Source organism: Nothobranchius furzeri, chromosome 4, assembly GCF_043380555.1.
Source record: "Nothobranchius furzeri strain GRZ-AD chromosome 4, NfurGRZ-RIMD1, whole genome shotgun sequence".
In the NCBI taxonomy this organism is placed as follows: Eukaryota; Metazoa; Chordata; class Actinopteri; order Cyprinodontiformes; family Nothobranchiidae; genus Nothobranchius; species Nothobranchius furzeri.
In genome coordinates this window covers 73853369-73880631 of record NC_091744.1, presented here as the reverse complement: position 1 = coordinate 73880631, position 27263 = coordinate 73853369, and the positions used below count along the sequence as shown (strand labels likewise).

At 46.0% G+C, this 27263-nt stretch overlaps 1 protein-coding gene across 1 annotated transcript in view; it reads left to right on the top strand.

Annotated features, from left to right (window-relative positions):
- The window catches only part of znf469 (zinc finger protein 469), a 43068-nt gene extending 20325 nt beyond the window's left edge, over positions 1–22743 (top strand). Inside the window, exon 2 of the mRNA XM_015964791.3 lies at positions 11044–22743. Within this exon, the coding sequence (XP_015820277.3) occupies positions 11233–22635 (11403 nt within the window). The 5' untranslated portion in view covers positions 11044–11232 and the 3' untranslated portion in view covers positions 22636–22743. The remainder of the gene's footprint in view (positions 1–11043) is intronic.
- Positions 22744–27263: the final 4520 nt, after the last annotated feature.

The following is a 27263-nucleotide window of genomic DNA, read 5'->3' as shown; positions in this document are numbered from 1 at the left end:
ATTAATGCTTGGTTTTGTTTGTCTTATGAGCTACTTGCCCACTTCACCATTTCCTCAAGAATCTTAAATACCCCTGGCTCGCATAGGTTTCTTGTATAAACAGCCTGACTCAGGTGGAGTTCAGTATCCCTTAGCTCCCCCCGTCACCAGGTCTAGATGGGGCTGAGTGAGCATTCCAGGAATAGCAGCATGACTCCATTATCCACCTGCTCCTGCCCCCCTTATATGGGAGTTTTCTGGTGGTATACTGTTCCTGCTCATCTATACTGAAGACTTGGATTAACCAGTGAATGCCTTTTGTTCTCTGCTTTAAGTTTCAGCTTTTTATCAACCGATTCTCCTTCCTGTAACTTCTCTTCTGTATCTGGTAGATAATGCTCGGTCCTGGACTTGACAGCAGGTTTCCTTTCTCAAGTCTGCAGACAGCTCTGGCACATCGTGTCTCTTACGGTCCCCTAAAAAGAAGGAATAAGTCGTTAGTGTATCTCAGCACCGCAGAAAGAGAGATAGACAGGAATATTTGTGAATTTTAAAATTAAGCTGACTGTCCTGAGGTTGAAAACAGGGAGGAGTTTTGGGAAGAGGATGAATAGGGTCCTGTGCTCGGCCCCTGGGTGCACTGAACCCCTCTGTGTGAGCTTTTTTCGGCATTGGCATACAGGACTGCCTGTGAGGAGCGGGTCGGAAGCAGGAAATGGTTGTGTAAGGCGATCCTGCAGATGCAGCATAGAGCTCCTTTTCAACGACAGACCCCTTTCGACACAGCGACACACCAGGTAGTCCTCCTGCTGCAGCCGCATCAAGCAACTGGTCACACCTACATGAAGGGAGGCAGAGGACAATGAGGATGGTGAGATGAGAGTCAGAGACAGGAAGGACGATAAAATAATGAGGGACAAACAAGGAAGCGATGCATAAAAGTGACCCTCAAGCTTCTGCTCCTCAAGTCAATATTTTCAGGTGGGAGAAGCTGTTTACCAGAGTGCAGCTGAGACTTTAGCCAGAATTTCACATGGCTGGAAAAATCCTCAAGATGTTGTCCCTTAAATTGACCGTTGCAAAGTAAGGAATGCCTGTGCAGTTAAAACTCCACTAAAGCCAGAAATCTATCCTCAGGAGTGCAGCATATTTATTTTTCCACATCCCATTGTGGAGGAACCTGCTGAACTGCCTCTGTCTGATACAGAAAAGCTACTGTATCATCCCATCCAGGATCTGAAGTAGATTGGCAGCCTGCACTCTGAGCTCTGGGAACTGAAATCTGTCTCCTCTCTGCTTGACTTCCTCTCCTCTTCCTCATTTTCCCCTTCCTCCATTCACCCTTATTGTGACTTTGAGCTCTTCCAGGCAGAATCATTTCTCAGGATGAATTTTTGAACCAGGTTATACAATATCTGGTGCCGGATCTGTAATTGTCTCATCATCTTAGAAGATTTAGATCCATGGATGGGTTTTGCATTTGAAAATATACATTTTGCCTAAAAGATGGAGACACAAAACTGTCAGAAAATGTTGGATTTTCAGCAGGAGTGAGACTGAATTGGCATGCGTGACAGTTTAATGAGAAGATTTGCATATGGATGGATTAGTTGTGGCATTTGAAGTAACTACACACAAACTGCAACAGTTTTTTTGTCACAATGTGGTGACTTGTCTCCCTTGCACTTGTGACTCACATAAACTAACTCAAAAAGCAATTGAGATGAGTTTGAGATGTGTTTCTAACTCCTGTGATGACTCTGTGATCATTTTGCGAAACAAAATGTTTTGAAAGTTTTAGGGTAGAGTATTAGCAACAAAACGAACAACAACATCTCACACAAACATTGTTTTCAACAATTGTTACCAACTTTGTGGTTATATTTAGCACATATTTTTTACCCCTCTAGTGATAAAACTAGCACCCTTTATTTTCCAGGGAGTTTTTTTTTTTTTTTTGAGGCTGTGCTGCTGCCATGGACTCCTATCCAATCCCAAAGCAGTCAGAGACAACCCCGTCGTCACTTAGATGCTCCAATCTGCATCAAGCTGCTGCTGGCTGAACCCACCCTGGCTGCATTTGTTCTTCTCAACATATTTGGTGTGATTTTTCTACACTTTTAGTCCCCCACATTTTCCTCTCTTCTACAACGTCCATTACAATTACATCCACATTTGCAATTATGCAAATTGTGCGGGTACATCATTTAGAAACTTCCTGCAACTTTGAGAATTTGGCAAAATGTTCATAATGTGTCGCCAGCAGCGGCAGCCCAGAGAGACGCTGACTCTAAACTGTCCTGACTTGTCCAAACCATCCCTGTTTAGGGATTTTAACAGGTTCCTTGTCTTCCACAGCTCTGAACAAACAAGCACGGTTAAAGGTTAAAGTCAAAACCCTCCTGAAATGTCTCTAAACGACAGCTCAGCTCTGATTCACGTCTCATGAATAAGACTTTTGTTGAACCTTGGTGTTATTGTTTCCGAGCGCCACCTTGGGTGCAGCTGAATTGGACCAAAGTGTTGGGATGCCAAAACAGGAATAATTCTTTAATGATGTTGGCTCAGGCAATGCAGTTGCTATGAGGAAGGGCCCATCAGTGTCACAGTTCACTAGAGCTCTGACTGCTTTTGGAAATCGTCTTCCTGGTCGGATCTGTGAGAGTAAACTTTCCTGGTGGAAGGTTTAAAGGACTCAAAGACTCAGAGATGCTGAGAGAATCCAGCTCACTGTCCCACAATAAAAAATAAAAAAAACACAAGAAAAGTGGACTCCAGTCCAGATCCTGCTGTTTGGTGGTTAGTGTATATTTTTGAAAAGCATGTCATGCGTTGACACAGGCTACTTAGGAAAGCCTGAGTCGTAATAGGTCATTTGGACATTTCCTTGGGCTATTTAAAGAGACACAGGCTAACTGAATTTGGAAAATGCTGGTACTGACTCAAGCAACTGCCTGGAATTTCCTCTTTCCCATTGGCTATGGGAACACTGATTTTGGCATCAGTGCAATTTGGACACAAAATAATAGGGGGAGTGAAAATATATTCCTTTGTTTTTTATCTTTGCTGCCCTTTCAAACCATTTCTTATTGTAAGATAGAGCCGAAGAGAAAAACGTCTCAGGTTCGCCCCCAAGCCACTTAACTCTAGATCTCCTCAGCTCAGGGTCTTACTCCGAGCTAGCTCTGTTGCCTCTAGCATTAGGCCGTGACTGCCAGTCAGTCGCCCGCTCCACTAACATTCACCCTAAATCTTCCATAAATGTTTTTGTTTCCTCCCAGCGCCGACTCTCAACCTGCTCCCCGGTTTCCTGTGGCCTGACGCCAAATTCAAGTAATTTAGCTTTCATGTGAAAGTTCGTGAAAGACGGAAAGACAGCAGAGAGGCGTGAGGTTGCGGCTGACGCTTTAGCTGGAAGCAGAGGAATTTAAGAAGCCATCTTCTTGTCTCTCCCACCCTGTTTTTCATGTTTTAATCTCTTTCTCAGTCTCAGCCCACACTGGAGCCAATTCCACGAGAAATGAATAACTCCCTGTCATGAATCTGATCCCCCTTTGATTTTAACGTCTACGTGCCAGTCTGTGATCCCGGCGTAAAATTACACTTTAACACTTGGCTTCATTTGCTGGGTTAATAAAGAAACACTATACCTGCCAAAGCAACATGCGCGTCAGTCACTCGCTGTACAGTGAAATTATACATGAAAGCACTTGCATGCATGGAGACAGCGAGCCTCTTTCACGTGTACAGCATTAGGCACACACTGGGATACATAAAGCTCAAAGCATTCTACTCTCTAAATTGCAAAGTTTAGACCACAGGTTCATTTACAAACGGCGCTTGTGTACATTTGTTGGGTCTTTACTTCACAGGAAAAGTGTTTTTTTTTTATTAGCTTCTTTAACCAGGCATTGGTGCGTTTCTGTAACCCACTTTGTCCAGGTTTAAGGGAAAATCCCTCTTTGCAGTCACACGTTTGGACTTGACTGTCCTCTTGTTGAATGCAAAGAAAACGCCGTTTTACACGCCAAAGTCTTAGCCGAAGGTGAAAGGTTAAAAGTGTTCCCTGAAGGGACAGAAACTAACTTTCTCCTGATGTTCGTCATCTCCTGTCAGCCTGCGGAACGAACAGGTTTCAGGGATGAGCCGGCATTGTGCTTGCAGCTCCTTTACTTCTCCCCAGCATGTTTTAAAATCTGCCCGACATTGAGGTTTGTAATCAGTTCCTTTGTAGAGGAATATAAACCCTCCCAACTGGTCAATGCATTAGCCCTTACTGGGAAGCACCGACCACACATCACATGCTAGACTCATTATTGAGCATTTGTGATGCTGAACAAATAGTATCACGTTTAGTGATTATTTTGCCATGTATGCATTGTGTGTGTTCAGGGGGGGGGGGGGGGGGGGGTAGCACGAGGACGCTGCTGTCTCCAAACTCAGCCTGTTTGTGCATGCTTTTCTTCAGTGAGTTGGTTCTGTGATTCATGGGCAGAAGGGTGATGGGTCGGTAAGAAAAGGCCGAGTCCCCAGAGGCCACTGACACTCGAGCCGTAACTCTGCCTCTGCAGGCCCGGTCTCATCTCCGGACTTTCACCTATGTGGAGGTGGCCCCACTCTGCTCCTGCTCTCGCCACCTCTGGCTTCCTTCAGGTAATGGAGCTAAGCATGCAGTTCCTTCAGAAATAAAACGCTTCCTCCGCCACGCCGTTTCTAAAGCGGCATTGATCAACGGGAGGCTGTGAATTAGGAATTAGCGAGCAACTGTGTAACAGCCAAGATGTTCACATGAGATTCAAGATAAACACAGAGTTCATTAAGCTGCAGCTCTTGTAGGTGTGTTGATGTCAATTCAGACAAAAGTGTCATCTCTGTTTGGTAAAAATGTCGTTCTGTAGCTAAACAGTTCCCCCTTGATCCAACGCAGCTGAACTGGTGAGAATGTGAGAGATTTCAGTCTCTGCTGTCGTTTGCTGCTTCAGTTCTCCTCAGCGATTTGATGGACAATTTAAACCAAAGATTGACTGTTTCCTCGTAGCGTGCGCTTCAAACGCTTCTCCAACTTTTTACCCTGGCTCTTTGTTTACATATGTTGAGGGGGTGGGTCCATCCATCACATTTAGATTTAATATTTCAGACCCGCTGACCATTTTAGAATAACACTGTGATTTGTTGCCTTTAAACCAATGCTGAGAGATAAATATGAGCGGATTTAACCTCTAAAACTGAAACGTTTATCATTAAAATCACATATTCAAAACATTTAAATTCAAAACTACTTGTTTTTTTCTTAATATATTAGTAATGTATCTATTTTTTGCATATTTAGACCTATTAATATGCAAATTAGAGCCTAACCGCTCTAATGACATGCTTAGATCATGGCTATTCATCTGTGGCTAAAAGAAAGCCTGCTGCTGCTCTGATAAGGCAGACAAAAAGACACTGTTGTCACCTGCAGACGTCACCTTATTAACCAGGGTCAAACATCATGAGGACAGAAACACACGCACCGGGAAAATAATGAGAAAATGAACAGAAATGAGCCGTTGAGGTGTTTAAGAGTGAACTGAAGCACAATTCTGGACACATCCACTCATTTTAAATAAACATTGTCCAAACTTTTGACTGATGCTGTTCATGAAGCTGGTATAATGTGTAGCTGCATTAGTGTGCAGATATATCCGATTCTATAGGATCCCTGCAGGGTCAAAAAAGACCCATGTTTATTAAATATTTTCACTAGTTTCACTCATTTTATTCACTCATTACTTGCAAAACTCAATATTTGAACATGTTAACAACGAGGCTGTCGGAGGAGCGGATCTCAAAGCGGGAGCTGGGATCCCAACATGGCTCGTGAAACATCAGGCCTGTGGGTTTTAGGGAGATTTGAAAAATTCAAACTAACATTTACATATTTGGCTTCAACTGCCAAATAAAGATTCAATTCAATACAAGTTTGTTTATACAGCGCCAAATCACAGCGAGGCGTCTCAAGGCACTTCACACAGTAAACATCCCAATACAGGTCCGTTCGTTAAGCCAATCAGTAAAAAGTTTCCTATATAAGGAACCCAGCAGGTTGCATCGAGTCACTGACTGGAGTCAGTGACTTTACAGCAATCCTCATACTAAGCAAGCATGCAGCGACAGTGGAGAGAAAAACTCCCTTTTAACAGGAAGGAACCTCCAGAGGATCCTGGCTCATGCTACGACTCACTGAGAATCGAGAAGATAGAACACACACACAAACACACACACACACACACACACACACACAATATAAATACCAGGTAGTATTTCTATGGCTACATTGTGATTTCTAAGTAAATATTCTGTTTAGTAAGAGATGAACTTTACTGTATTTATCCTAGTGAATCTATAATTAATTCAACAGGTAAACTAGTAGTAGCACATTCTGTGTTAAAGAAAGTAAAATGTTATTATCCGGAGAGGGAGAGTGGTATGTGGTTAGCAGCAGCGTGCCAGCTGATGGCACCCTCCATGAGGACACAAGATGAACTTGTCAATAGAATAAAAATAAAATAATAGATGATTTCTTAAAAATTGCATTGGTCATGCTTCTCTACTCAAACCAGCAGAAGTTTAAGTCACATTTTTCTGTAGCTTTTATTTTGTAAATCCAAAACCAATGTGTGAACATGAGCAGCTTTTACTGGTCAGGTTTAGATTTTTTTTGTCTTCTTGGTGTGTGGCATATTACTAAGTGTACCCTGATTAAACTCACCCCCATGAGCAGTAGTGCAACCCCAGACATCACCACAGTAATTACTTTGGAGGCTGCTGAGCACTTGTCTCATTCTACCTCCGAGTTTCATTCACATTTAATCAAATCCTGATGATTTTAAAAGGCAACCAAATACTTTTGCCCAGACAAGCAAATATTGACTCACTGAAAACTGATTTTAGGAAGAATAACACCTGAATGAAGGATTTTGTCCATTAAGGATGAGATTACTGTGGTTATAGGAGCCAGGAAGTTCTGCCCAGGTCACCCGTTCCTTAATATCCTTATCTACTTAGTCATGTTTCACGATCTCATCCCTTCTTTTACGGCCACACAAGTAATATTCCATAGATGTGCAGAAATCCTGGAAATTTGGGTCAAAAATAGGAAAAAATAACCTTTAAATGCTCTGAAACAAAGATTCCATCATGTTTGAGGAATGTCGTGGTTTGCAATATGGAAACAGACTGAGTCCAAAATCCAGCGGTTTAAAAAAAGTTTGTTTGAGGGGGAGGAAAATCTTGGGTGGGGGTGAGGGGAGCCTCTGGAATTACACGCTGAAACCCCTTAGACACACACACACACACACACACTCCTGCTCCCTGCATCTTCCCTTCTGAGCAGTTAACCGCATCGTGTGAAGGGTGGGGTTTGGGTGGAAGTATAACTGTGCTCACTGTTTCACTTCAAGTGTCGAGACATCTTTGAAATATTCTGAAGGCTTCTGACAAAACGTCACCGGCACTGAAAGCCGACAGCTCATTAATTATCGTCTTTCTAAACGGATAGACGAAGGTTTAAAACAACGGAGCTGCCGCCGCTGTTCACACGTCCACATCAAGAGCTTCTGTTTTAATAGCTGTGCGGCGCTCGGGTTGGGAAAGTGAGCCGGACTCACTGGCACTCATCTCTCCTCCTCCTCTTTGCCTTCAAACTGATATAAGCGCTGAGATCTGAAAGGCGAAGTGCTTGCATAATAGATGTTTCCAAAAATACAGAAGAGCAGGCAGGCAAGCTGACCGAGGTTTTGGCGGCGGGCCCCGGCAGTGCGGGCCCGGGGCCAGCCATTCACGCTGTACTTTCCCTTTGCTGGACCACGTGTGCTGGAAGAGGTGTGAGGAGAGCGGTCAGAGCGTTTTCATTATGCCACCTGATCCCCTCCCTCCACCTCTCTTTTTGTTTTCTGTAACCTTGTACCATTTCGCCACTCTCTAATAGCATTCCCTGTATTTCCTCTCCTCCCCATCGTCTCTGACCTCATCATCTCTCATCTTCATCCGTCTTCTCCTTCTCTCTGATGTCTGAGAACACTTTGTGATGATATTTAGGCGTGCAAGCATCTGGAAAAGATGAAAATAGCAAAAAAAAAATGGGGTTATTATGAAGGAAACCATTGTTTTTAAGAGCGGGTTGGGATTTTTCTCCTCAGGATGGAGCAGTTTAGGTAGCATCTACCCAAGTGTCACTCTTTTTTTAGATATATTGTGACACTTTTAAGAAAAGATGGAGCTGATTTAGGGGCATTACTGCACAAAAATAGAAAGTGCAAGAGCGCTTACATAAGTCAGGAATGTGATGAATGAACAGTGATTTTCACAAAGCTACCACCGTTTATTCACGCAATCCAACACCGCATACATCCTGCACAAAAGCAACAGGAAAAGGGCTTTCAGGAAATTGACGTCTAATTTAAGCACCTTTTACCTACTCCCTCATTCCTGTGAGTAACCAACACAAACCGCTGTTAAAGTAATGAAGAAGAGAGAATGAAAAAAAAAACGTCTTTATATGGGTTTATACCACAAATGCACCAGTTCTGAAGCACTCAGCAGTCTCACGCGTCAGGGTGGTGTTGTGGCTGAGCCATATGGGGCGCCGCCGTTTGAGAAGCTTGGGGATTTGACAAGAGCCTAAAGAACACACATACACACAGTCTTAATTGACTTGTAAAACCCCACTAAAACACAAGTTTATGTAACAAATTTTAGCCCAGCCGCTGAGGATTTGATATCGGGTTGTGCCCAGCTTGCAATTTTGTCACCGCCAGGATTTCTTTGTATGCAGTCCAACACCAATTTATGCTTTTCAAGATGAAATTGAACAAGGCAATGTGAAAGGCACCACTGAGTCTAATCTGCCATCGAGTCTCGGCGTGTGAAGCAGTTCTGATTCGTGCAGAGCGAGCTGATGCAGGGGAAGATTTACCGAGCTGCACCCGACTGCAGGGGAAGTGGAGAAGGCTTCCGCACGGACATCAATGACCTCTAACTCTTTGCAAGCTGACAGCTCAGGCTTTGGTGCTACTTCTCTAAGGTCCCCGTGATACTCATACTCCTCTTTTTGTTGTTGGAGGCATTCATTCAGAGGCCCAAACCACAACCCTGAGTCTAGGCGTACTCAATCGGAGCAGTGATTTATGATTGTGACTGTTGACTCTGCAGAGCCGGATCAAGCAGTACCCGCTGGAGCTCCTGGCAGGGCCTCAACCCCCATCCCCCCGACCGGTGGCACAGATAGCAGCAGACACTGGCTTTCAGATCCTGCAGAAATGTAAAGGGGATGTGATTTTTCACAACCAGACCCAAACCCGGGCGGGTCTCAGCTTCAAGCTTCCCTCTCAAACTGTTAAATATCTCCAGGAGGTTTACCGCAGGATGAGACAAGGAAACACACCAGAGCAGGTTCCTCTAAGAACAAAGACAGAAGTTTGAGTTTGTATTTTTATAAAATAAGACTTTCTTGGCCTATTTCACATAGTTGCCATGTAGCGGTTTATTACTGAAAAGCCCAAAAGACAGGTACTTTACCTAAAAGTGGAAAATGCAGTAGAACAAACTCAGATCCATTCCCATAATCCTGCTCCTGCACTACCATGAACTAGCTGGTAATCCTCTGGACTGATAAAGAGCCTTTCTGAAAGGAAACAAAATCAAGTGCTGAGCCCAAAATGACCCGGAGAAATTTTAAAAACAACCTCCCGAGAGATTTATGAGGTTGAATATATTTACAGCATCTTTTTATCTTTGCACATTTGACCAGTTCTCAAATGGTCTGGAAATTTCTGGTGCAGACCAGCAAACGAATCTCACAGCAGGTGTGTTTGACAGTCCTCTGAGCAGCCACTGCCTGAGGGAGAGGCCCAGTGCAGCAGTGCTCACATGCTAGACTTTTATACTGAAGGACTGGGATTAAATCATGAAATTAGTGCTCACTTCTTTAGATAAAGACTTTTTCCCAGGAAAACCACAACTTGAGTGTGATGGACAGTAGCTGAAATAGAGATAAATTGTTGCCACTCCAACCACATGTCTCCTCCGGTGCCGGCAACACCCGGGGGAGGCAAACAGGAACATTAGATGGGACTTTAGTAACCAGGCCTAGAAATTACATTTTGGTGCTAACTCCTGGCTTCATTTTGCTCAAAGGAAGCCAAAGGTCAAAATAAATTCAAAAGCTGAGAAGCTGTGTCTGGGATGCTTGAGAGAAAGGCAGTGAACATCCGTATGCTCTGAGTTCTCACTGTCCAAGAGCTGGCTGACTAATCCTCGATCTTCCTCCCTGATCTAAACCCGAAGCCCTCTGCAGCAGCAGAACACTGTGGCATTGTGTCCCTGCTTTTAAGAAGCCTGTGATTCATTTACTGGCAAACTTTTCTGGATTCATGGACTGTATTTTTCTCATATTCAGACCTGTATTGGAAGTCATCTTTTCAAAGTTCAGCTGGACTCTTCTGCCTGTTTATGTTCAAGAACTTGACTGTGATGCACGATCAGGTGGCAATCCGCTGCCCTTCCTGTCAAAAATTTAAATAATAATAAATAATTTTTTAAAGGATGAATATGAATATACTTTTTATTTTGAACCAATGAGTCATCGCACTTCTTCAGAACTCTGGTGCTCTGATGCAATAGTGCCCTCTGCTGGCAGAAATAAGGAACTTTTTTATTTGTACAAACTGTCAAAACTGTGTGTGTGTGTGTGTGTGTGTGTGTGTGTGTGTGTGTGTGTGTGTGTGTGTGTGTGTGTGTGTGTGTGTGTGTGTGTGTGTGTGTGTGTGTGTGTGTGTGTGTGTGTGTGTGTGTGTGTGTGTGCTAACATATATTTGAAATATGATGCTTTTTGCATAAATTCTTTACAAATTATATAATAGTGACAATCTGTATTTTTAAGATGAATAATTATTTTCAAATGTAGTTTTGTGTTTCAAACTTTAGCATGATTCATATTTAATAAGTTACTGTGTTTTAATTTAGAAGTTTATAATGTAAAAACACGTTTTTAATATTATCTTTTGTTGTTCTTTCTTTTTTCAGATCTGCATTGCTTCAGTGCCAGATCCTTAATCCACAATGAGGGGGAGGAGATGAGCTTGCATCAAGCAGCCCTGTTTCTGCAGTTCCTGCCACTGGACGCCTACTAAATCCCATTGTCCAGAAGATGAGGTCCCTGACTCCCAGATAGCAATTCTGAGAACCAGGCCTTCACAGCACAGACTGTGCACCATGGCAGGAGAGACCCAGCGGATGCATACAGTCAAAGAGCTGGATGCTGAGTCCAAACTGCAGGATGAGGGTACGGCACTGGAACAGCAGAGTGAAACAACCACAAAGGGGTCTTTGGAGCACTTTTCAAACACAGGCACTGAGGCCAGACTCAACAGCAGAGAGGCCAAAGCTGAAAACGTAGAGAAAGAACGGGACTGTCCTCAGCAGCGTGAAGCTGTCATTCGGCCACAGCAGACGGGAAAGATAGATTTCAGATCACTGCAGAACAGAACTAAATTTGCCACTGACAGGACTTGGTCAAGTGGGAAAGGTAGTCCCCAGTCACCGAGTGGGAAGGGCCGCAGCCGAGAGAAGGGGAAGCGGTCAGGAAAGACAGAGCGTGGAAACCCACAGCAGCTGTACAGACTAAGCATTACAAATCCACGCACTGTTGGCATTGCCTACCCCCAACAGAAAGTTCTGCCACCCAAGCAGTTGGAAACCAGTCGTGGCCCAGCGTCGGGCAGCTACAGGTTCCACGTTCCCAGTGTGCCAGAGAGAGAGGTTGAACTTCAGCAAGAAGAACTCAGCTACAGTCGCTTCTTCCAGGAGAATTCCCCTAACATTACCTCTCCAAGCTATACCTCACATCCACTGGGTTCCTCGAGTGGAGCAGCATCCCACCCACACCCACCTCTGTCACAGCAGCAACCATCAATGGAGAACAGCAGTGCACAGCCCGGTGGCCAGCTCATCCTGACAGACTGTCAGCTGGGCGGCTCAAACGCGTGGCAATCTCCTGAGAGGACTTTTAACGGTGCTAATTATGGGATTTCATCACAAAAATCCACATCCCTCACAGAAACCAGTAAGGCAAATGCCTTTATGCCCGGTCCATTTCAGTATGGATATCACTTACTGGAACAACCCGCATCTGACTCCTTTCCCTGTGAACAGAACCCCCAAGCCCAGGACCTTACAAACTCTTCACTGGGCTCTGTTCACACCACCCACAACTCTTTTCCCTTTGCACCAGGAGAGGGGCAGAGCATCGCTCAGAACAGCCCTCAGTTCACTAATGAACTTCAGCTAGAGGATAGAAGCTCTTATCCCCATCCCCCGCAGTCCCAGTTTATTCCAGCGGTGGCTTCATCCATCCAGTGTCCCAGGAATCTGAGAGAAGACTCACCCAGCAGTGACAGCTCCGGCTCACAGCAGTCAGAGCCGGGGAAGCCCGCTCTAGCTGAGAGCACAGAGAACACCGCACAGGCAGACAGTCAAGATGCAGCCATCACCTCTGGGAGTAAAAGAAACTGTCACCCTAAAGACACAGCTGTCAGCCAAAGAACGCTTATGCAAGGTGGAGCACACACAAGGACTATCTCACAAGGTCCTGGCTCTCCAATGCACTTTCCCAACAGAACGTTTAACAGTCCTACAGTCGGTACCATTTGCACAGGCTCAATGCCTTTTGATAAAAGTATCACTAATAACGCTCTGAACAGGTTACCGCACTCATGGGAGGGGCCTAATAAGACATATCCACCAGCTGATCAAAACACAGTTCAGTACGCTGATATGAACGAGAAGTTTCAGTTTCATAGCCAGGTGGCCGTCGACCACAGGCCAAACTCGTCCAAGAGCAGCAAAATGCCCTGGCAGCAGATTCGGCCAAGCGCTGCCATGCCAGCGAACAGGATGGAGTCATCAAGGCAGATGAGTAATCAGAAACTGGCCTACATCGTGTCCTCGTCTGACTGGCAGGATGAGAGCAAATCGCATAAAACAAACTCCGTAAAAAGCCCCAGTCTGTTCCAGAGCAGCAGAGGTGCTGACGGACTCTCAACCCAAAGACAGGAGACCGTGAAGCACGCGGCTAACTCCGTCTCAGCATTTAAATTTGAGATGAGCCACGCACAGCTGTGTGAGTCCAAGAATAAGTCTGCATACTTTGGACTGAATCAGTCTCTCACAGCGGCGCCGTCGAGACACTACAGTTACCCGCCGTTGCAGGTCTCACCTATGGGGCTTATGAGGGTGTCCCCCTATGAGTCCCCTCTACCCTCCCCCGTTCATAACCACGCACCTAGCAGCACCTGCTCCTCCCTCTCTCCAGCATCCACCAGCCCAGTAAACCTCAGCTCAGATGAAAGCCAGCTGTCAATATCTGCCCCGCCTCACCCGTTTTACCAAGGTAAAGCTCAGATACCTTCAGACCACCTAAGCACCTCTCACCAGTTTCATTCCGATCCCCCTCGAACTGTTCCCTACATGCCAGACAGACCCAAAGAAGACATGATGGGTTGTCTGCAAAACCACACCCACCCAAAGACATCTATGGATGGCAGTAAGGGCTACGTGGACAGTTTTGGTGTGGAGCATCACCAGCCTCCTCCTCCCTACACTGAACACCCGCTCTTGGCCAGCTCGTTAGCCACGGCGTACCTGGATCAGCTTGATCTGATCCTGACATGCAAACAGTGCAAACAGAACTTCAACAACATGCCTTCATTTTTAGGCCACAAGAGGTATTGTGCGCAGCACGCATTCTCACAGGATGACCTCAAAGACGTACCAAAGATGGAGGACAATAGAAAGTTTCACACAGAACCAGTTAAAGCAGCTCCAGCCGACGTTTCTCTGTCGATATGTCCATCTGACCTTCACCTGTCCTTGTTGGGCCTCAACAAAAACGGAGAGCTGATTTCTGAAAACGAAACAAAAGGAGACAGTAAAGATGACCCACTGAAGCTGAATTTGTTCTCCAGTCCTGGAAACCTTCCCATTCCTCTCCCAGAGCTGGAAACGGAGGATGCTAAACTAGACAGCTTGATAACAGAAGCTCTGAATGGACTATCGGGCTATCAGTCAGACAACGCTGAGATAGACAGCAGCTTCATTGATGCCTTTGTTGATGATGACCTCACCACTGTCAAAACATCATCAAGCAAGCAATGTCTGAAAACAAAAGAGTCTGTTGCCTTTGAGAGCAAAAACAAACAAGCCGCCGACAACAGATCTTTCACGCAGGGAAAGTATGGTTACGACTCCGATGCTGAGAGCCAGGAGAAAACGTCCGCAAGTTTGGGAGAAGACGAGAAAAAAGAAGCCTCTCATAAAAATTCAAGAATCGCCTCGAGGGAGAAGACGTGGGAACAGGAGAGCAAAGTGAAGGAGGCGAGAGAGCTGTGTAAGAATGAGGACAAAAACACAAACACACAAAGGTTCCTGTTATCCAGCAAGTTTTCTGAGCGCTGTGGTTTAAAAAGCTTTCAGGACAACGCTGCGCTTCTCGGGTCAGTGCCCTCACAGGCCTCCACATCTCCAAACTCCAAACCCGCTGCTAGAGAAAGCAAGAGGAAAAGCACCGGAGGGGGCACCTGGAGCAAAGAGCTGATTCACAAAATAGTTCAGCAAAAAAACAAACTGCACAAGCTGCATGTTAAAGGAACTAAAAATCTCCAGTTCTCCTTAGTGATGGAGAGGCTCACCCCCGCGGTGCAGAATCCTGCTTTTGGAGAGTACGACTACGTCTCAGACTCGGATGATGAATGCGAGCCGGTGAAGATAGCGAGCCAGGGCCGGCTGAATCAAAGCAGCCGCTGCAAATACACGTACACCAAACAGTGTAAATGGCGCGCCAGGAGCGAGCGAGACCAGGCGGTGTGGAGACAAGAGTCCAAGGAGTGCTTTGAGATGAAAAAAAGCGAGGAGTTGTCGCTCACACCTGAGAAACCTGGTTCTCACCAGAGACTCGGCAGGAGAGGCAGCAGGTCGTCCACAAGCAGCGACCTCAGCACATCCGTGAGTGTTTCCAGCGATGGCATCAACAGCCCCAAAAGCACTGATCGCACCGACTCAGACAGCGAGAAGAGGACGGACAAAAGGAAAGAGTCTCCAGAGCAGAAAGGCCACGACAGGTCTACCCTGCAGAAGTTATTTAAGGAGTCCAGCACGCTAGCACTGACATTCACCAAGTCTGTCAAGAAATACAACGCCGACAAGGCCGTTGCTTCTGATAACAGAGAAAGTTCTGAAGACCTGAAGAAAAATCAGTCCAATTCAGAAGCTGCTGATCGGCTGAAGTCCTCCCAAAAAGCAAGAGACGCGTTGAAGAACTCTAAAACAAAATCAAAAGAAAAACTCATGTCTCCAAAAAAAGAACCTGGCAGAAACATCCAACAAAGAGCCGACAAACGGATGCCAGAGGAACCAACAGAGTTCAGCAGCAGCACAGATAACAGGACATTAGAGGCTGATTCACAGGATCCAACTATCACCAACGATTCTGACTTCAACGGTGACACAAAGGGCAAAAGAGAAGACGAGTCACACGCCACCCAGCCCAAGCTATCGGGCGCCGCCACATTGGAGAAACAGAGTAATGGTGTCTGCATGGTGAAGGAGGCCATTACTTCAGTCAGTGACCTAGACACACCCAGACCGCCATCTCTTTGCACATCTTTGATGGATGAGGTGTGTCTGTCCCCGACTGAGACCCACAAAGATGCACTCCACCTCATGCCCTACCCACTGGACCAGGAGCAAGGCCTCATGAAGTCACCGCTTTCTTTTGACACCTCATCAATATTTGGGGACCTTACGGGATTTGACAGCAGCCTTTACTCCGAGCACCCCGTTCACAAAGAGGGTTTCCCCTCTTTAGAGACTGCGGCTGAGAAAAAGGAAGAGTTTGTGTCGTCTTTTTCTTCTTTTATGGAGCAAAGAGACTGGAACCTCATGGTTCACCCCGCGCTACAAGATGTGATAGCTCCGTATAAAAGCAGCTCTGAAAAACCAAATGAAAAGAAGTCTGACTACAACCACATTCCTCTTTCTCTGCCAGAAAAAATTATTGACTACAGTGCGACTCTCAGCAGCTGCGTATCAGAGGACGAGCTGGAGATCAAGAGAATCGTGAACGAGCTTGAAAACCAGCTGCAGACGACTAAGTTGAAAAGTCCGCCTCTGCTGGATCAGGATGCCCCCAAGCAGCTGCAAATGAGCAAGTTTTCACCTTTACATCTAGGCGAGGAGAGCGTAAAATGCCCAGAGCAAAGAATGGATCCACCTGTTTCCAGGATGCCTCCGGAGCCTTTCACTGAAGCGGACCTCACGTGGCCCGGAGAGTTCCAGTTTGAGCTAATGGAAGAGAATCACAGCCCCGAAATCCCGGATCACAATGAACCGGCAGCACAAAAACACAAACCGCTCCATCACGACCCAAAACTACCAGGGAGAAATACGGAAAAGGAGACACCTGCTGAAACAAAGGAGGAGATTCTAGAGCAGGAGCAATACGCAGAAACCCTCATGAAGAGCCTAGAGGTGATTTCAGACTCTGTATTCAAAAAAGAACCTGTTATATCAGCACAGCAGAGTCCAAATGTCAACTCTCTCTCAAGTCAACAACACGAGAGGAGTGAATGTCAGGCCGCTGATGCAGTTGGGAGAGAAGATCGTTGTGAAAAGGAAGCAATTACCGCGGAGGAGAATATTTCATCGCTTCCAAATATCAATGAGCGGGAGGATGAAATTGAATTCATTCTCGATGAGTCACAGTCGTCTCTCTCCAACGAGAGTGACCCTTCAGTCGGTCACATCCAGCCAATTTCACCGCCGCCAAGTGAACCCGCAGAAAACGGGGATTACAAGGCTGAGCCCAAAGTCGCATCAGAAGAGGATATCGCCACAAACCGCCAGTTCACGGAGTCTGCTCGCTGCTCGAGTGCTCTGACCCATCATTCGTGCCTCTTTGGAAAGTCTGCGGAAGATCATTTAAATCAAATTATTCTAAACAGCAGCGACGTGAGAGAATATGCACCTACAGATGAGGAGGCAGAGGCGGTAATGTCGATCACTCTCCAGCCTGAAGGTCGTCCTTCATCACCGGCTCTGCCTGGCTCCACTCAAGAGGATGACACAAAAATGGCTGATGTGATTAAAGCTGTGCTGGAGCAACGGTCGTCTGGTGACAAACCTGAAGACATGAGCTCATCACAAGCCAGTGAACTGAAAGCTGATAACACAGCTGGAGAAATAACATCAAAACAAGATAATCTGAGCTTAATTTCTCCCTTTAAAACCTCCAGCCCTTTAAATACAATCAGCAAAACAAACATATCGTTAGAAATGGCCACCGTAGACGAGCCCTGCGGCCCCATTATGGTGAAAACGAGTGCAAAAAGCTGCTGTTCACCCCTCCACGCCACCCAGTCTGCAGAGGGACAAAGCAATCTGTTGATCCTGTCACGCTCTGATGACATCATTAACAGCGATTCCTGCAAAATGGCTCAGTTTAATGAGTCGTTGAAAGCTGGCGTGGGTCTGGACTTCGAGTCTGCGCAGAAACAAGAGGAGATTCTGAATGTTCAGGACATCAAAGAGCATCTTCCTGTTGATTTCATGGCAAGTCAGCAAAACTCCCCGTGCAGAGAGGCAGCCGAAGAAAGTCACTGCATTTTTTTAGAAGCCGCCCCATCTGCCACTCCTCTTTTATTAATCTCCCCTTCACGACCCGTGCAGGAATTCGACTCGGAAGAGGATTTGAGTGGGTCTAAAAATAAATGCTCTAATGAATATGTTGATCAAGGCTCTGAAAATGAATTAAAAGATGTCGACCCAAATCTGAAAGAGGCTGTAAACAGCGACTGCTGTCTGGTTGACACACCTCAGTTGGACTTGAGGATCACAGAGTGTAAAATCTCTGAACCAGTCGGCTCCTCTCCACTTCCTGTGAGCAGCGCGGCAGAACCACCGGAGGTGACAGGCGGACTTGAAAAGAGCGATCTGATGTATGATTTAAAGCTCAGCCCTCTGAACTACGACGTCCTCTCAGGTGAAGCTCAGCCGCTGAATCAGTACGACTACATTCCCATCTCACCTGCCAGTAAACCTGAGGAAAACCTCAGCGCCCAGCAGCGACCTGGAGATGACTGTGAATCATGTGACTTGAACGTCAACTCTGCACTGATTTTTGATCAAACCAGAACAGAAACAGGAATGTTGCTGAATGCGGATCCCAGAGCTAAACTGGATCCATCAGATGAACCTCTGAAGTTCACATGCTTTTCCTTGGGTCTCACAGACGAGATGAAACAAATGGATTCCTCAGACGGTGGCGTGAAGACGAGCTTAGAGGCTGAGGATTTGCAGATCCACTCCGACCTCCTCCTGAGAAACACTGAAGCTGATCATCACAAGGCTTCTTCTGAAGACGACGTCCTTCTCAAAAACGAACTTTCAGATGCAGATCTGCCCACTTCTAAACCACTTGTGTGTGAAGGCGAGCCCCTTCCAGTGGACCAATCAGAGAAGCAACAAACACTTCACCAGCCACACAAAGAAACGCTGCCGAGGAAGACGCCGAGCGGTGATCCACAGGGTAAAGAGCTCTGTGAGATTTGTTTCATGTGTTTCAGAACTGTGCCCGGCTTAAAGAGACACAAGGCCATGAAGCATTCGGTCAGAGCTGAGAAATGCGTTGGCCCACAGAGCGCAACACCAAACCATCAGGGGGCCGCGCTGATTTATGAAGCTTCACAAACTACAGAGAAAAGGCCTAAAGACGATTCACACATTTGCTCCCCAACAAAAATAGTTGCGCTGCCTGAGATAAGCGGCTCCCTCGTATCTAAAGCAGCAGAGGGTGAGCCGGTTCCGGAGGAGGTGGCGACTGAGGAGATGGCAGCAGACGAGACGAGCCACCAAAACTCTGCGCTGCCAGCAAAGACAAAAAGGAACAACAAAGCTAGAAAGAACAAGAACAGTGAGCTGAATCCTGACCCCTTCTCTGATGAGCTGCTGAATATATTAAAAACAGACATTCTCCAAGCTATAACTCCTGAATTCAAAAGCGGCACGCTGCAGGAGCGAGGCGAGTCCCCTGAGGTAAAAATCAATGACAGAAGAACTGCTGGAACAGAAGAAATCCCTCACTGTGTTCCTTCAGACGCAGCGCTTAACAACACGACCCGGACTCCAACAAAAGTGGCTAATTCGCTCAGCGAAGCTGTGGGGCACATTCGGTTCGCTGACACGGAGGCGACGGAGTGTACAAGCACGCCGGAGATGTCGTATTTAGACGTGTGTGTGGATGTTAATGCAGAAACATCAGAGAAGGAAATAACTGGAGAAAGTGACGAGCCCAGGAAGAGTCTGTGCTTTGTGGAAGAGATGTGTGAAGCAGCAGGAGCGAGGCACAACCTCGCCCTGGAGATTCTCGGAAACGTGTCAACAGAGGTTAGGTGTGGGGGGAAACAGAGCCCCTCCATTGATATAAACCCCCCCTCCCCTCCCAGTCCTCCCAGCATCAGTCCGGACCTCAGAGCCCTGCTCGACGACGACACCACCTTCTCTCAGCTCTTCCCCAGAGACGAGGAGGCGAAGAGGAAAAAGTGCCCGAGGGTTTACAGCAAGAGAAACAAAAGGCCAAAGTTATCGCAGCAGTCAGACTTGACTGGAGACTTTCTTCCTCCTGAAGCCTTCCTGCAGCACAACGATGGGTACGTGGAAGCTGAGCAGACCTCCAACACCCAAACCAGCCACTGTGAATACAAGACCATTTCCATTGATGATGCCATCATGTTAAACATGTGCCACAACGGTTCTTTGAAGGCTGATAGTAAACCGAGTGATGAGCAGGATGATCGCAGCGCCGTCAAAGAGCTCAGCGGCGACCTGGTGGACCTTCTGGAGGGCACTGTTGATGAATCTACAGCTGAATGGAGCGGCTCCAGTGACTTTGTTGGCTTTAACGACGGCTCATCGTTGACCTCCGAGCCCGGCGTTTGTAAACCAGAAGAAGCGCTGAGCCCGTCCTGTCCTGTGCCAGCTGATCCCCGCACGGCTAAACTGTGTTCCCCAGAAGGTCCACAAACCTTCCACAGCATCGACATCCAAAATATTAACACAACATTCCAGCTTCCCGATATCCAGTTCTTTGACTCCGATAAAGAAATCTCCGTAGCTCCGCCTCTCGAAGCTCGAGACGCTGACGGGAAAGATGAGGAAAAGTCCAAAAAGGCGTCGGAGCGGCGAGGCAAGAAACGGCAAGAGGGAGGAATGAAGGTCAAAGACAAGCAGTACAAATGTAAAGTGTGTTTCACTTGGTTCCTCACACTGGGTGAGCTGAACTTTCACAAACTCTCCCACAACCCTTCTCCGCCTCCGACCTGTTACATGTGCGTCCAGCGCAAGTTCAGCTCCAGGGAGCAGCTGAGGGATCACCTGAGGGAGAAACACGCCAAGAACAAGACGGGTATCTGGACCTGTGGCATGTGCCTGAAGGAGATATCAGATGTGTGGATGTACAACGAGCACCTACGGGAGCACGCCACACAGTTTGCCAGGAGAGGTCAGACTCAAGGCTCCATGTTGGGTCTCCCAGGGTGTTTCATGCAAGAGACAGCAGTGAAGAACTTTATTTCCTCAATCATGCAGCAGCGTCCCAGTAAAACCAGCAGGGAGTCCAACAAAGCTACCAAAGACCAGGAAAGGCTGGTTTCTGCAGATGGCACTGAGACTAAGCTGCATAAGACCAAAAGCAGCAGTGGAGGAAGTGGGAAGCAGAGTGTGCTGACCCCGCTTGAATTCCTGAAAAAGGCAGAAACCCCCAAAAGTCTAGAGATGCACCCAAACTGCAAAGACCCCTCCAGAGACTGCCACCACTGTGGTAAACAGTTCCCCAAACCTTTCAAACTCCAAAGGCATTTAGTGGTGCACAACCTGGAGAGGATTTTCCTGTGCCACAAGTGCCCCGTCTCTTACCAGGAGGCCCAGGATCTCAAAGAGCACCTGAAGAGAGCTCACGAGGAGGCGGACGAGCCGGACTCCAAACACACCACGCTTTACACCTGCGAGCTCTGTGCCGACGTCATGCACGTGATTAAAAAGTCCTTCATCTGCAGCACCTGCAACTACACCTTCTCCAAGAAAGAGCAGTTCGATCGGCACATGGAGAAGCACCTGTCAGGGGGGAGCAAAATCTTCAAATTCCGGGGAGTTCTCAGGCCTGTCAAAGCGTCAGCGTCCAGAGAAGATGAATGTGATTCGCCTGCAAGTAAAAAGAGGAGAATTCTCTCTGACAGTTTGCCAGAAAACAGTCCAGACAGCGGCATCGCCAGTTTGAGCTCACTGCACTTAAATCAAAACGGTGAAGCACAGTCGTCAAAGCGCTCGGTGTCCACCGTCGATGACGCCACTCAGACGTTCACAAACGAATACCACGACACAAACAACATGAGTGTGAAGATGGAGGACGTTTCTGCAGAATGCTCTCAACTAGGAGAGTCTGCTGCAAGCAAGGAGGATGAAGCTGACTTATCTCTCTCGGCTGATCGTGATAAAGCAGGTGACAAAGAACCAGTTAGTGAACCGTGCAATGTGAAAGAAGAGAAGGAGTCAGTCTGCATAAGAACGGAGGAAACTTCATGGTCTAAAGAAAGTTTCAGCGAGAGAGAGGAAGTAGTTAGAGCTAAGGAAGGTGACTTTACTGAAAGTGAAGGTAAAACAGATTCGCCTACAGCTACAGAGAACTCTTTTGTCAGCTCGACAGGAAATCAAATCCTCCTGAAGACGCCTGAGTCTGCAAAGCCTGAATTAGCTGCTGCTGAGACGAACAAGCAGGAGGAGGATGAGCAGAGGCGTCACGCATTGTCTTCTAATGACAGTAAACAGCAGTTATCATCTCATGGTGGTGAGCAGAAAAGCAGTCAAGTGAAAAACAACACTAGCCCGGCTACAACGCCGTACAAAACCAAAACCAGCTCCGTGATGAACGGTGCAAAGCCTGCAGAAGCAACTCCGGTCATCCCGACCAAGGCTTCCCCCCTGGCATCCACCACAAACGAGGACTTGGTGAAGCCGCAGAAGAGGAGGAAGGATGTGAAATCTGCACATGCTCTGCAGCGGGTTTCATCTCCAGCTGCACAGGAAAACGTAGCTGTCGACGCTAAAGCCAAAAAGAAATTTCGCCCGAATAAGTGTGCAAACCCCTCCCTGCAAAGAAAGTCCGACGGAGGCCACGAGTACCCCGTGCTGTCCTCGGTACGGGACGACGTCGTCAGCAACAAACTCGTTTCCAAGTGCAAGAATGTGAGCCTGAGCTTGCAGTCAAAAAGAGGTTTGCTGGAAAGCTGCTCACCAAAGAAAGTCGACATTATCACGCCTCAAAATGGGGATTATAAACTCAAAAAGGGACCTCTTGGGAGATCTGTGCATTCTCCTGTATCTAAAGTGTCTTCAGTTCCTGTGAACAACTCTTTGAATAAACCAAGGCCAAAGATGGGGGTCAGGTCGGTGGAGAGTAAGTCGTATCGGACGGCGGAGTCCCAGAATCACCTTCTGAGTCAGCTGTTTGGCCAAAAACTCCCCAGCTTCAAGATTCCTTTGAGGAAGGACACGTCAGAGTCTATTAACTGAGGGGGGGTAGGGGGGTGGGGGGTATCTGTGAATAGGAGTCTGTAAATGTTCAGTTTTAAATGTTTAAGACAATTCATTATGGTGAATGAGATTGCACAGCTCTTTTCTGTGAAATGCTATCTTTAAATACTTCCATAGTCACTTTATGTCTTCTTTGTACGTGTTTTTATCACACAAGTGCGAGGACGAACGGCAGATGCATTTAGGAGAAATCAGAGATTACACTTATATCATTTCCATAAAGGAGAAAGCCAAAAGAATACTTGAAAACACGTGTTGTTTTACAAAACCCAGTTTGCATTTCTTACATAAACATTTGAGTCTTCTGAAGAACTAAATCATGCCATTCCTAACATGGACGGTTGTTTGTGCACCTTTTCATACATTCTATCAACTTACTCATTTTGTACTTTTGACTTTACTGTACTGCGGTGACATTCACGATCCCAGACCTGTTCTATGTATGAACATCACCTGGTGCTACATGTTGTTTTTCTGTAATGTGAATGCTAATATCCTCAGAAGGGAGCACGAGATCTGTAGCAGGAACAGTTTATACATCCAACTGTATTTTATTGAACAAACTGTATAAACCATCCAAGTCATTCACACGTACGCTGATAGGACTCACAATTAGGACAGCTCCTGGTGTAAAAACTCAGGTGCACACAAGTCCAAAAGCCTGTATTCGGAGTTCTTTCCATGCACTGATAATACCACACACAAATGACAAACTCATTTATCTGTGTCTGTAACTCCAAATGTTTAATTATTAATAGTATTTACTAGGACAACAAAGGTGCTTTATCTTGTTTATACTGTATGTACCTTCATTGTATGATATTGTAGGTAGACTGTTGTTTGGTGTAATGCTTCGTGTCAAAGTTTTATTTTAATAATGTGCAAAATGAATGAGATTGAAAAAGAAAAGGGAAACGCCATGCCTCTTTGTAAGTTTGTAAAGTGGTTCACTAAGTGCCTCCTTTACCGTTGGTTATTAAAGATCTGTATTGATCTCTCATTGTGCATTTCTTCCTTCCTCCCCCCATCCACCATTCCTTATTGGAATGTTTTGCAAATGTCCCTGCATCCCCGCGGACCGCATCTGTCACCACATGCATCAAACAGTAGAAGCACTGGGAGCTGCTTGTGCCTGGAGGCAAAAACAGGTGCACACACAAACAAAGTCTGACTCTTTTTATTCTCTCGTTCTCTCAGATGAGCACATCAGTGAGTTCACTCATCATCTGAAAGATGAGCATAAATGTACTTTTACTACAGGGAAGCACTGAACAGAAGACAGATACATTCATCCACCATATGTCTCCGTCGAGAAGGCGGCCAGCAGCTCTCGCTTTGGTCTCGTTGCTCTCAAACCACGTTTAAAATGGCTTCAATTCCTACGTGAACGTTTGTCATCATCACATAGGAATAAAAAGCCATATTACACGGTGGCTTACAAGCAGAAGCGCGCCGAGGATCCAATCAGGAGCAGTGTTTTCCCATCTTCCTCCAAATTACAGCGAGATCTGAGCAAAAGGAGCAGAAAGATGGGGCAGACAGACAGGAGGTTATTTTCTCTGACAAGAACAGCAGCTCAAACATTCATCCCAGCAAACTAAGAGATGCAACTTTGTGTTGTCTGGCTGAGATTGAGACTGCTGCAGACTCGTGAAAACACAGAAACGATGCGGCCACAGCTCTAGATTCTGGTTCTGACCGCGCTGCTGTTTGGTATGAACAGAACCGAACATTGAGTCAAAAGGAAAACACAGTCCTGTTGGAACAACTCTTTAATTAATTTAGTGGGAATGGCGGCTTGGCAGCGTCCACAAACACCATATTTCTGGACTCTGTGACAACAACAGAAAATAAAACCAGCCCAACTTTTAGGGAATTATAGACCTCCGTCCCAGAGCTGCTGCACGTTATTGTCAAAGTCTACCCACCAGGGGGGACTTGGCAGGTGTGTTACATCTTTGCTTTTGTTAAGTCACGCTGAAGGGATAAATTCGCTCAGCTTCCTTGAGACGGACCAAAGAAGACGTAAAGATAGGAAATCTTAAAGGTATTGCCTGTTTTAGCATATTTTAGGGTATATATTAGATCAAAAACCTCACAAATGATACATTTTGTGGAAAAACTTAAATTTCTGCTTATATAGGAAATGTTCTTCATAGTGTAAATAAAATTTCAAAAAACTATCCTGATTTTTTACATTATTTGGTCGTTTGGACCATTTTTAGCCAAATAGGACTGCTTAAAATTATCTATTTAAGTCAGTGCTAAGTGAAACAATACTGGGATACTCTTTAAAAATATGAATATATGTAATTACTCAAAATAGATCTAGTCTGCCTTGTCATGGTTTGAAGAAAAACGAAAGAAAAACCGATGCCGGCAGGCGTCTTAACAGTGTGAACAAGCTTTGATTGACACGATAATAATTGCTAACAAACATTTTATAAAGCCTTCCCTGATTACTTTGACATACCTTACTGCTTTTCAGATGATATCAGCTGACATGTTGTCATAAATCTGCTGATGTGTTGAGAGACGACCGGTGTCTCACAGAGGGGAGAACAATATTCAGGTGTTTGGCTCTGATTCCTTCTCTTTATTCAAACCAATTCTCTAATCCCTCGCAGCATAAATAGAAGGGTCAGGAAGGATGGGGGATCCATCTGTGTGTGTGTGTGTGTGTGTGTGTGTGTGTGTGTGTGTGTGTGTGTGTGTGTGTGTGTGTGTGTGTGTGTGTGTGTGTGTGTGTGTGTGTGTGTGTGTGTGTGTGTGTGTGTGTGTGTGTGTGTGTGTGTGTGTGTGTGTGTGTGCACTGCCACTGCTGTAAATGCATACCACTGATTGAAGGCAATTATATCAAGGATAATTAGAAAATAAAAGACAAGCTGAGGATTATAACGGGGATTTGTTTTTACTCATATTAGCCACTTTCGTTTAGAAGAAAATGACTAAAATCAACAACACATCAGGCTGCTTGATTAACCAGCACCGTTTTGGGTGGAAATGAGCTCAAATAAACCCAGAATACCTCCACCCTGTTGCCAGGGTTTCTGTGTGATCGTTGCCAAATTTAATTCTGCTACATTTTTCACTTAAAGAGAAGATGCATGGTTCATTTTCCACCCGGGATGGGATTAAAATCTAGCACGCTGCAGGAATCCTGACAGGTCAAGGACTCATTCATGAGCGCGGCGCCTCAAGGCAGAGTGATTGATGATGTCAGTGACGTCAGAGCCATCAGGATGTACCAAAAAAAAAAAGCCTGAGATTAACATGTCAATGTGACAAACTGTGATGGAAGGAAAGTCTTATGATTTTTTTGCTGTTTATTACTTATTTTGGATGTATTTCCCTATGGGGTTTTGCTCATGAATGCATGGCTCATGTGTTTTTTTTTTCCCATTTTTACCTGAACTTCCCCGTCTGCTCCTTTTCCCTTCTGTGAAAATTCCCCCGGGGCCTCTGGTCAGGAGCTGTGGTTTATTAAGAAAGAATTAAAGACCTCGGTGTGTTTTGTCAAAGTTTAGCCGGGAACGTGTCACGCAGAGTGAGTAGGAGTCCCGCACACCCCACTGTCAAGCATCTTTTTATCATCCGATCTGTGCGGAAATTCTCCAGAGGCACCGTTATGCAGGAGCATGACAGGAACGCTTTGCACTTTGAAGTAGAGTGACATTATCAGTAAGTATGGTCCTGAAATAGCATCTCTTCTGCCCCCCTTCTCCCTCCATCTCTGAATCTCCCTTCCCTGCCTCGTTCTTCCCTGCATCTATTTCTCTCTGCCACCACCCTCACTCTCCAGCTCTTCCCTTCATTCTCCATTTCCTCCTCACCATCAATTTCCATTTCAGCATCTCACCCCCCGTTTCCAGTTTTTGCCTCTGCCTCTCCCCATCACCTTCTTCCTCTCTTTATCTCAGTCATACACCTGCATTTTTTTATTCCTCTTTTTTGCACACATCTCTGCACATTTCCCTTGCCTTCCCCTCCTGCTTCCACACTTTGTATCCTCCCATCTCGCCATGGCTGCCTCTCAGGGAGGTCATGAGATCAGGGGCAGATAGAGATGGGCTGCTGGTCAGCGGTAATGACACACAGGCTGAGAGGCCACTAGGGTCACCTTCCTAGGGAATGTAAGGCTTTAGCCATCGCACAGGAATAAATAGATAGAAAGATGGGCAGGACTTTGTTGCACAAAAGGGGAGGGATGGCTGAGCATCCCTGGGGGGGGGGGGGGGGGGGGGGTCGTGATGAATTTCCATCTGAAATAATTTGTGCTCAGTGGTGAGAATAAGCCTGAATTATTTAGAATGAGCATGTTCTCCTGGTGTGAACAAAGAGAAAAGGGGAAGATTTCACAAAATGCAGCTTTAAAACCGATGTAATCACATTGATTTAATCACTATTTCTGTTGCAAATCTAGAGATTCGTTCAAATTCCAAATCAAATGTGGGAATATATATTGAAAAAAGAAAGTTTTGCAAATGCAAAAATATTTATTGTAAAATATTAGCCCACCGTAACAAAATTAGCTGGTAGGCGTGAAAAAAATAAAATGTGTTGGCCTTTATTGTTGCTTTAAAGTCTTCCAACTCTTCAAGGACTCC